General features: G+C 54.6%; 1 protein-coding gene across 1 annotated transcript; it reads left to right on the forward strand.

The window, feature by feature from the left end:
• Positions 1-2,094: 2,094 nt before the first annotated feature.
• On the forward strand, positions 2,095-10,956 carry ENDOD1 (endonuclease domain containing 1). Its single transcript, XM_068669534.1, has 2 exons — positions 2,095-2,824; positions 8,084-10,956. The coding sequence occupies exons 1-2, from the start codon at positions 2,480-2,482 to the stop codon at positions 9,215-9,217; spliced, it is 1,479 nt and encodes a 492-aa protein (XP_068525635.1). The 5' UTR covers positions 2,095-2,479; the 3' UTR covers positions 9,218-10,956.
• The last annotated feature ends 430 nt before the right edge of the window (positions 10,957-11,386 follow it).

Below are 11,386 nucleotides of genomic sequence, written 5' to 3' on the forward strand. Positions count from 1 at the left end.
ACCTGTCCTCCAGTTTTATGCAATGCAATGGGGGCAATTATTTTGCCCCAGTCTCCTCCTTCTCCCCCCTCCCAAGCATTTGTCGAGCCTCACCTTTTCTCTTGCCCTTTCCTCTCTCCAGTCTCTCTGTCTTAAATCTCTTCTCCCCCATGCACTTTCTGGTTCTCCTTGCCAATTCAGCGTGCAGGCAAGCTCTGGTGTGCAGCCTTTCCTCTCCACCCACACTCCTTCTCCTGCTGCTGAGACATCGCTTTTCTTCCCTGTAACCACATCACCTGCCTCTTGGCATCTTCCACGCATCTTCTGCGGGCTCCCTCTTCTCCCTCACATCAACCACAAGCGTTTGCCTTCACTGCCAGCCCTCTTGGGCTGGTCGCAGTGTCACCCCTTGGTCCATGTTGGGTTCCACACTGATGGTCTTCATGGGGAAGGGGATCCCAAGCCCTCTTCAGGCTGAGCCAAGGGCTACCTCTTTGCTGGTAGATGGAAAAAAAAGGGCAGGTGCAGCCCAGCCTCACAGCCTGAAAGGAAAAAAAAGAGCCAGAAAAGCAGATAAGGGACCCTTGAGGCTAGGAAGACAGTTTGGGGTTGAACATCCCGGTTAGGCTGAGGTGTCCTTGGGGGCAGGAGGCAGACGTGCAGGTCCAGGAGAGAGGCAGGGTGTCCATTTGCTGGTGGGAGCCACCCATCTGCTCGGCGTGCTGCTTGCTGTCATGCCCATCTGGAGACACCTCAAGCTGCTTTCCACTGCCTTGGGACCGTGCCTAGCTCGGGATACTGCAGAGCAGAGCTGGAGTGGGATATTTAAAAGCATTGCCTCACTTTCACCGGGCTCACCGCATGTGTGGAAATATTTTCTTTTGCTGCCCTGATAATTGTAAGCCTGGGATCAGATAAACATCAAATAGCTTAGGTTTAGCTTCAGTTTTCAATCTCCCAGGAGCTTTTTTTTTTTTTTTTTTTTTTTACATTTGGGAAATGCAATGTTCAGCCTGCCTTTTTTGCCTTGCTGTGTTCTGGCTGGGCTGCGTCTGTGTTTTCATTCCCGTCATCTTTCCTGCACATGACTAACTCTTTCTGCCAGGGCTGGGTGACCAGGCATCTGCCTGCAAACCAAACAAGCCACTTACCCCGTTTCCTGCCATTCCCCAGCCTGTCCAGCCCGCCTCTGTCTCCCCCGGCTGATAACATCACAAAAAATGGCACTGACGTACTTCCTCACCATGCTACTCAAGTCATCCCCCAGTGCGGGAATGAGTCTTAGAGCCCGGATTATTTTTAGCACTTTTACAGGCTCCTTCTCCGACCTCGGGCAGGAGCTTTAGCAACCCTCTGTCCCCTTGCGTCACGCACACTATGGGCTGTATTTGCAATATAGCCTCATGTGCAGGTGAGGGTTGATTGAATCTGGGGATTCATGCTTGGAAATCACTGGAATGATATGAGACAGCTTGGTCTGAAAACACCCTGTGAGCTTTCAGCACCTTGGATTTTTTAAGGTGCTGTTGGCAATACATCGGATCATATTGAACTTCTAGGGTGGGAAACTGCACATTTTATTGACCCTGAGGAAATGCTGTACAGTCTCCTTTCCATCCCCATTATTGTGAGAGCATTAATTTTCCCATTCACTGAAGTAATACAGCCTTTTGCCCAGAAGAAGTCCAGTGTAGGGCAGGTGATAGCTCTGCTGATCATAAACTTGAGCAGTGTTTTCATTCCCTTTAGACAGATTTTTTTTTTGGTCAGTTCTATGTTTGGTCAGGCATCCAGAGGTGGCTGTGACTGGAGTGTGCGATCTAAGGCTCTCTGCCTTTCTGCCTCCCCCGGGGGAGGTTCTGCCAAGGTGTGCTGATGCTGCACTGCAGGAGGATTTCGGACACCCCATCCAGCTCCAGGAGAGTGCCATTCCCAGGCTCCTGTGTAGCACAGTGCTGGCAGCAATAGCGGTGATAGACACCCCAAAGAGGGGCAGAGTGTGTTCCCAGCAGCATTAGTAACCTGCTGCCTCTCTCTTCCCTCTCCTCTCCCTTCCTCCCACTCCCTCGGCCAGGCTCGTGGCTGGGCAGAGCAGCCCACACCTTCTCCTGGGCGGTGGATCCGACTTTGCAGCATCCCCCTTGGCAGCCCCAGGAAGATTTCTGGCTGCGTCAGCCAAAATTCCTCCCGGGGACTGTGCTGCAATGCAGACACCACACCCCACTGGTGCCACTCAGCTACAGACCAGCACCGCCGAGGGCTTTCCTCCTCCTCCTCCCTATTAGCCCCGATGATTTCGGGTTGGCCGGCATCACCTCCTTGGGACCGCGGTGCCCGCAGCGGGTGTCACTGAGGCATCGCTGGCGTTGGGCGGTGCGGCTGCTGCCTGCAGAAGCGCTCACTCCCCGCAGGGACCAGCGGGTTTCAGATTTCATTTCCCTCGCACGCTACACCCCAATTCCAGACACTTTCTGGCTCCGCCGCTGCATGGACGCAGAGCATGGGTCCTTCGCCGTACCCAGCGCAAGCAGACAGCTCCAGGGAGCGGACCATGAAGGCGCTGATTTTATTTTGGCTTTGCGTCTCGCTTTTCCCCGGCTTTTCCCAGGGCAGAGTCGTGGGAGAGGACGAGGCTGGTTTTGCTGAGTGCAACGTGTTTTTCCCCGGACAAGTCCCACCAGAAGGATTCACTGAGCCCTTCCACGTGAAAATCTGTCAGCAGTACAACAGGGAGCCGCGCTTCGCAACCCTCTACAGTACCAAGGACAAAATCCCTCTTTATTCAGCTTTTAAATACACAAAAGCAGCCCAAAACGAGGAGGAAAGCTGGCTGGTCGAGCCGCAGGTAAGTCAGTGTTTCCTTTGCTGTAAATCAAATATTTTCTGGGCACATTTCCTGGTGAGAAGCTGTTAGCAGGGGGGAGGATTTTAACAAAATATCCCGGAGCTCCGTGGATTTTGTGAACCACCCTTTGGATATTAATTTCCCATGGGCAGAACTGAGATATTTTAGTGCTTGGAACTGGACAAACAAACAGTTCCTGGTCCCACGGAGCTTGTCAGGAGAGCTTTTGGGAGGCTTTTGGGTGTGAAACGCAGCGTGGGGGCAAGGAAAGCCACCCCTGCACTAGATATCCCGGGTGACACTGCCGGTGGATGACGGGGTTTAAACATCTCAGTGCCAAGCTGGAGTTTGCCGTGCTGCCAGCCCTGATAAGAGCTGTTCAGCCTCACGGCATGGACAAACTGTGTGCTCGTGGCTCACCACCTTGACTCGCAGTGTTACAGCGTGCCCCGGCTGCAGGTTTGGGCGGGGAAGGGAGGTGCCGTGTCCCGCAGCCAGGTGTGTGGTGCAACCTGAGTGCTGCTGCAGCCTCGGTGGGGTTCGCTCCCCTGACATCCACCATGTTTCAGCAGCTCCATGAGTCTGTTATATTGAAAAGGAATCCTTAAAAAGTTGCTAGTGCCCTATGACAACAAGTATGCCTCACCTTAACTCTTCCTTAACTGTTTTTTTCCTTAAATTTCCAGCAGTGATCATTTTGTAGCCACCTTTGCTCTGCTGAGCTCAGAGCTGAGGCAGGCGCAGGGTGAGGGCAGGGTGCTGGAGCTGGGTGCTGGGGTGTGGGTGCTGTGTGCAGGCAGGATGAAGTTTAAAGCCATTCCCCCTTGTCCCAGAAGAGTGGCTGTCATACTGGTGGCCCCCTTTTGGGTGATGGGAGAATTTGGGAAGGGGATATTGAGGGCTGGAGGTGTCCCTGTCCTCACCTTAGACTGGCTGTGCTCTCAAGGCTAGGCTGAGGTGCTCTCCTTCCATCTCATGGGTGCCTGTGCGAGGTGTCCTCTTGCCCTTTTGGGACAGAGGACAGCTTTTAGCAGGCTGCTGCTATAGAAGCGAGGAAGGGTGAGGAGTTTTGAGAGCACAAATTGCACCTAGCAGAGCGAGCACCTGCTGTCAGAGCGAGGGCATAGAGGCAAGGCGGCCAAGATGGCGTCCTTGAGGCCCGTCACCCCCTCTGGCCGCCATGCCTCCTCCTGCTCCTCACGGCCTGACTCACGGCCATGGCGGGCCCCTCACCTTCCCTGCCCACTTCTCCAGCACCTTCCTTCGTCCCAGTCACCCAGCCCTCATGCCTTGACCACCTTGTGGTTGTCCCTGATAACACTCCTGAGCCCCAAACGTTGTGTGTCCTGCCTCAGAAACTCGCCTCAGCCCCAGAAACAATTTTCTCAGCTCTACATCCCATGAAGGCAGGCTGAGGGAGCTGGGGTGGTTCAGCCTGGAGAAGAGAAGGCTCCAGGGAGACCTTACAGCGGCCTGGCAGTACCTAAAGGGGGCTACAGAACAGCTGGGGAGGGACTCTTTGTCAGGGGATGTGGTGATAGGACAAGGGGGAATGGCTTTAAACTAAAAGAAGATGATTCTACCTTGATTTTCTGTGGCTTACCCCAGTGAAGCCCTGTGGGATGCTGTGGGGACAGGTTGTTCCTAGCTGACACTTGGCTGTGCTGGTTGGTGACAGTGTGGGATAGCTGAGAGCTCTGAGAACTTCTCTTCCTTGGAGCAAGCTGCTCTCACCTCTGCTAAACAGAAAAAAAATCTCCTGGACTCTCTCACCTCCCTCTTTCCTCCTTTGACCGATGTTTTCTGAGTATTTTTTTTTGCTTGTTTTGTTCTTTTTTGACTCAAAAGCATCCTTTAGCTGACAGCATGGCACACCTTTGAAGGGATGCTCCACATTTTCCCTTGTCTGACTGCTGATTAAGATGTAGATCTGTACTGGGGACCAGTGAGCTCCAGGCGAAAGGAGCCTCACCAAGTGAAACCAGATGTGGTCCTGGACCATGGTGAAGGGGACAGCTAAGGAAAGATCCCAGTATGGCCACTTGGAGGAGGCTTCACTGTGGATGGGGACATCGCTGAGTCCTGTGCCTGAAAGCCCCTGTGCCACATCAGGTGGCACTACTGGGGGCAGAGGGAGGACAGAGCAAAGATCATCTCCCTCCTGCCTGCCCAAATCCGCCACTGGAGCCAGTTTCGTGGTGGTTTTGATCAACAGCATGTAGTGGAGAACTCGTCCCTTGCTAACTCAATGCCGAAGGCCTGATGGGGCTGCAGACTGCCCCAGGTAAGGCTGACATCTGTTGGGACAGGGCTCTTGTGTGCTTTCTGTCTCAGAGGGACCGTGCCTTAGGTGTGCAGCAAGGCTCAGGTCCACACTGATGCAGGAGGGGAAAGCGGAGAACAGATTTTGTACCTATTGTGTGTATTCCTATCAAGGCTAAGCCAGGTAATGAAACCCCTAAAGGGAGCTCTTCACAACACGGGCTCTGTATCAAGGCCCTGAGAGATTACACTGTCTGTTTTCTGCATAACTTCCTCGCTGGGACAGGGATAGCCAGGTACAAACAGGCTGAACTGTGCAGTGGCATGCACTTACTTCTGTGTGCATGCACACCCACACGCAGAGATACAGCAGGCAGGAGGAAATCACTATAAAAATGCTCTCTGCACGCTGGTTGTCATGTGCTTTTTTTTTTTTGTTTTTATAACAGATCATGATCTATGCTGTGAGGGCACTGTCTTGCTGTCTGTATACCTACCTCCTCAGGAATGCATGCACCAGAAACAAATGCCAAATGTGGCAGCGAGGTAGTCATCGGATGAGAAATAAGAGGAATGTCAGCTACACCCAGTGCTGATTGGTGGCTGGAAAATGTGAATTAATCCAGGAACCAGGACTGATAAAAAATGAGAGGCCAGGAGTGTCCTGATGGGCAGGACACTGATGGGAAGCCCCCAGGCTTTGGTCCCCAAACTAGCTCTATTGCTGACTTGTTAGGGTTAAGAGCAAACCACTACGGTGGCTTTCACCTTGTCATGTTTTGGTTGTCTGAAAGCCAGTAGTTTGGTCTGAGTCTTGGCTTGAGAGAGATGGAGAACACAGGAGTTGCTTTTCCTCTCCTAAGATAGGACAGGCTGGGTGAGTCGCCTTGTGTTTCCATCTGATGGATGATTTCCATCAGCCAGAGGAGCAAGGTGGGATTTGTATCCCCCAGCCATAGCTACATCTGGGCTTTCCTCTCAGCTTTGGTAGACCATGGAGAGAAGCTGGTGCTCCTGGAGCCACCCATGAGCTTCCTACAACACACACCTCAGCCTCAGGTTCATCCCCTTCTGCAAAGTGGCAACCCCCACTGTACGAAGCCCATTTAATATTGATAGGTGCTTGGACTCGATCTTGCACAGCTGCTTGGATGCATAATTTATTTTTAGATCCCCCTGGGAATGAGGTGTTTACCTGTCTGCTTGGATCTTGCCCCGAGCCATCGCAGGGTATTTCAGCAGGTGGATTGCAGCCATGGACACAGATCTGCTCTTGCTGCAACACAACCCAAAGGTTTTTTGGGGCAGCGAGGAGAGGCAGCCTGCGTGCAGGTCAGACACAGCGCAGGAGCCAGCATGCCTCTGGGGCTGAGTTACAGGAGGCACGAAGCACTCAGCAGTGCGTGAGTGATTACAAACCACACCGGGAGTTATTGTAAGCACCGGCGCTCGGTGATGTCAGGGCCTCACGCATGCACACAGCCACATTTCTGGTGTTCTTTCCTAACTGCGCCCAAACAATCCCAGCGGTATGTGCAAATCCCCGCAGCCAAACAGGTAACCGGCCACATATTTGCTTGATAGGCACCTCCAGGAATGCATGCATCAGCTCATAAAGTCAAGTCTACGCCGTCTGCTGCTCGCAGGCTGGGAATCCCTGCGAGGAGGCAGAGCTGGGTGTCTCAGCTCTCAAAACTCCTGGCCAGCTGCAGCCCAGAAGCTCTAGGGTGAGCTCAGGGTGTCTGAGCACGGGCTGTGGAGCAAGGCAGAAGTCTTGCTAAGTGTTGCCTTCAGAGGAAACTAAGACTTGTGCCTCCGCACGTAGGAAGCCTCCCAGTCCCAAAGCAGGTTCAAAATGAAGCAAGAACCCTCCTAGCAGGCAGCCGGGGGTAATGCAGCCCGCTGACACGGTTTGTGTTGGCACTGCTGTGGGGACAGCCCTGGGGCCAGCCTGCAGGGGCTTGCCTGAGGCGAGAAGCATCCAAAGCACGGTTTGTATGGCGAGGAGGATGGATAGGATGGATAGCTGCCTACACGGAGCACAGGGGAGGTGAGGCAGGAGCTGTGGCACTGAGACGATGCCAGCTCCATGTAAGTTTAAAGCATGTAAGTGCATCTGTCCAGTTGCAGGAGAGCCAAGGGACCAGGAAGGATGATGGGGGTGATTCAGGGTAGAATAGGAACCCTTTGCCCTATACGTCTCCAAAATGTGTATGATGTAGTGCAGGGAACTGCACACAGGAGCCAAGAGAACAATGTAATCGGGCCAGCACAATGTTGGGAGCAGAAACAGAGACAACACGAGGCAGTGACTGCCGGAGCCCGCCTGCCACCCCTGAGTTGCTGCCAGCACGCTCACCCTCTAATCTGGGGAAGAAAATGACAATTTGGAGAGGCTGCGGTGTCGAAAGGAGTGACTAAGGAGCAGGCAGAGCTGCGGCCATCTGGGAAAGCCCTGAGCACACGGCGGTGCCCCAAATCTCCTGCTCCCACCGCTTATTACCTCCTGGCCCGGCTGCGTGCGAGGCGCCAGGAGGGGTTGTTAGCGCCTGGGGGTCGGGAGGGTGGGAAGGACAGACACGGGCACATAGCACAGATTCCACCGAGGACCTGCGGTGACAGCGTCCTCGCCCACACGATGCTGGGAGGTCATTAAAGACGAGGTTCAGACTGCTAATGACAAGCCCCGAGCTCGCTGGCACGTCTGCGGTCAGGGCAGTGAAATTCAGGTCACCTGCCACGGCGTCCCACCTATTCTGTGAGCGCAGAGAGGTAAATGCCTTCTCCAGGCATCCTACACCTCATGGATTTTTTCCTTCATTGCTTAGATTTGATGGTTCAGAGACTCCAGGTTGCTTGTTAGAATTAAGGGTTGTGCACCTCAGGGTGTGATCTGTAGCGTGGAGTAGCGGCCCTCATGGGAAATACACTTTGAGGCTCATTTTAGCTTTTTTAGGAAGGCAAATTGCACGCACTAACCCTTTTCTGCCGTTTCAGGTGGATGACCCAGACAACGACCAGCAGGAGATGGTGCTCGAGGCCGATCTCGTCGGCACGGTGGCCAACCTGGGTGCCAACCAAGCCCTGACCTCAGACTACGTGGGCTCTGGCTACGAGCGGGGGCTGCTGAACCCCAGCCTGCTCAACGAGGAAGACTTCCAGACGGCCACCTACACGCTGACCAACGCCGTCCCCCTGAGTCCCTCTCTGAGCAAAACCTGGCACAGGGACGTCGGGAGGGTGGTGGAGCAAGCCCTGGCCCCTCACTGCCCCAGCAAGGACCACCTGTACCTCCTCGCAGGCGCGATTCCTTCCAGCGTCCGTGTCAAAGGCAAGGTGTCGGTGCCCGAGGCGCTGTGGCTGGCGGCGTGCTGTGACGCTGCAGAGGGCTGGTCCTTAGGGCTGGTGAAAAAGACCAGCGATGAGAACAGCCTGGCAGACCTGACGGTGGGCGAGCTGGAGGAGCAGCTCCTGGCAGGGGTCGAGCTCTTCAAGGGCAACTGTGGAGGAGACAGCAAAAACAAGGAGAAAGTGGAAGCGATACTGCAAGCCGTTGGCCAGATCCGGGCCGGGGGACAAGTGGGAACAAACGACAGCCAGGAGTCCAAGGAGAGCGGCTTGGTGAGAAAAGTGGCTGGCATCATCGCCACCCCCTTCATCAAACTCCTGGAGCTCCTCATCTACCTGCTGGTGGAGCTGGTGAAGTTCACGTTTTACTTCCTGTGGCTTGTCATCAAGCGGGTGGGCAGCACAATCCTGGACGGAGCCTCCAGCCTGTGGGGTGGGGTGGTGTCCTACCTGCAAGCCATCAGCATGGTGCTCATCAGCATCCCCTACGACCTGGGGAGGGTTGTCACCAACATCTCCCTGGGCTTCCTGGAAATCGTCCAAGACGTGGCGTTCCTCACCTACAGGATCCTGCGCATCCCCGTGGGGTTCGTCCTCCACCTCGCTGCTTTCCCCTACTACTCCATCTGTGCCATCCCCTCTGTCCTCAAGGACCTGGCCGCTGGGATCGGTGGCACCTTCTCGCTGGCCGTTGATGCCACAGCCACCCTCCTGCACGGCTTTTATTACGTGGCCAGCCACATAGCCAAGCGGTTCATCCCTAAAGTCTCCTCCGGTGACTGACAGGGAGAGAAACCGAGGCTGCAAAGACGTGAAGGGGAAGAGGAGCTCTAGGATAGGTGGCCAAACGCAGTCCGTTTCGTTCTGGTATTTATTGTAGCGACGTTAATAATAATGAACCAAGCGGGGGGAGTAACAGGGAGGGCCGAGGTAACTTTGTCAGGGGACACCACCGCTGCGACTCAAACTCTGTCTATTTTAAAGCACTGGGATCCTGTCGGTGCGGGTCACAAACTTTCTGTGATCTGCAGACACCAAGCTCTGGGGATGCTCTCTAAGCTGTTTCCTTCCCACTGAGGTGGCACCGGGACCTCTGCGCCCTGCAGCAGCACGTCCTGTGGGGTGGAGGTGCTCCTCTGGGGAGGGATTTGGTTTCTGAAAGCTGGAGAAGGGAAAAGGAGGGCAGGGTGCAAGGCTTAGGGGCTGGGCAGCGGGGAGGGAATGGGGCCGGGTCCTGCTGCTGGCCGCACTGCTCGCTTCTCTGGGACCTGCTGCTGGAGCCCGAGGAGGAATTTGGCCGGGTGTGCCTCGTAGCTCCTTCAAGGCAGCTGAAACCAAGCGGATCTGGCTGTGAGGAAGCACCAGCTTCTAGTTCTTTCCTGCAGGGGGAAAGCATTTCCCCTTCGCCATGCCAAGCTCACTTTCCCTGGGCTGTTCCCTGCTCCCTGGTGAGCACTGAGGACCTCAGCCCCAATTCCTCGCCCTGGCTGGTGGGCTCCAAAGCCTGGTAGAACCTCGTGGGTCATGATTTGGGCTTTGAGACACCCCCATCTGCCAGTGACCAGCCTGTCCTGCCCCTGTTCCTCCAACACCCAACACCTCTGTGCTGCAGGATTGTGCCCAGGCGGGGAATTGGAAATGTTGTGGCATCCTCCTCAGGCGAGTTGGGAAAGCCCAGCTCACTGCAGAAAGTGACCCTCCCGTGCTTTTCTGCAGGACAGAAGGAAAGTGGCTGTGCCTTCCTTACTGGTCTGGCTCGGTGGTGTCCTTACCAAAAGGCACCTGGGGAGCAGGGGACAGGAGATGAGCAGGGAGCACGGGGGGAGTTTTGCTGCTTGTTGCCCAAAGCCCCATCCAGCCTGGCCCTGAACACTTCCAGGGATGGGGCATCCACAGCTTCTCTGGGCCACCCTCTGAGTGAAGGATTTCTCCCCCCTAAGGTGGCTGGGGACAGAGGGCAACTCGTCATTGCCCCCACCAAGCACCCCGTGTGAGAGGTGCTTCGTGGTGGGGGAAGGGTGGCCTCCCGGCTGGCTTCCTTCACGGGGAAAGGCAACTTTTTGTGCTCATCAGGGCCTGATCAGGTAAAGTCAGCAACATTTGACAAACCCCTCCTTCGTCCTCAAGCTGTCAGCAGAGGGGTTTGGATCCAAGGGGCACGGTCGCTGCTCCCAGCAGAGAGGCAGCCGCCTGCCTTGCATCCAGACCTACCTCTGCATCTAGCAGGCAAACACAACCCAAGCTGGGCAGACGTGGGGCTGTTAAAAGGGTCTGAACACGCTCGGATTGCAGCCGTGACAAACCCTAACCAGCACAGGTCGTTTTTCTTCTCTGCTGCATGTCTGAGCAGGCCATGGGAAATCTGCCTGAAACACCCAGTAATTGTTACAGAACAAGCAACATCCTGCTGCAGACCATGGCTTCAGATTATTCTTATCTGGGCATGATTTATGGCTTGTGAGCTTTACTCTGTCCTAGGAAATGTATGGCTTTAACAAAATAAAAGTTACTTTTCCAAAGGAGGACTGGTATCACGTTTCTGTCCCAGCTGCAAACAAGATAATGCAGCCCAGCGAGCTCCACAGAATTTCACAGAATTTTCTAGGTTGGAAGAGACCTCAAGATCATCGAGTCCAACCTCTGACCTAAAACTAACAGTCCCCACTAAACCATATCCCTAAGCTCTACATCTAAACGTCTTTTGAAGACTTCCAGGGATGGTGACTCCACCACCTCCCTGGGCAGCCCGTTCCAATGCCTCACAACCCTTTCAGTAAAGAAATTCTTCCTAACATCTAACCTAAAACTCCCCTGGCGTAACTTTAGCCCATTCCCCCTCGTCCTGTCACCAGGCACATGGGAGAACAGGCCAACCCCCACCTCGCTACAGCCTCCTTTAATGTACTTATACAGAGCAATAAGGTCACCCCTGAGCCTCCTCTTCTCTAGGCT

This window comes from Anas acuta, chromosome 1 (assembly GCF_963932015.1).
Source record: "Anas acuta chromosome 1, bAnaAcu1.1, whole genome shotgun sequence".
Taxonomy (NCBI): domain Eukaryota; kingdom Metazoa; phylum Chordata; class Aves; order Anseriformes; family Anatidae; genus Anas; species Anas acuta.

Coding starts and splice junctions, on each gene's coding strand:
- ENDOD1 (XM_068669534.1), top strand. CDS start 2,480: ATGGGTCCTTCGCCGTACCCAGCGCAAGCAGACAGCTCCAGGGAGCGG. Junction 2,825..8,083: donor GCTGGCTGGTCGAGCCGCAG/GTAAGTCAGTGT, acceptor CTGCCGTTTCAG/GTGGATGACCCAGACAACGA.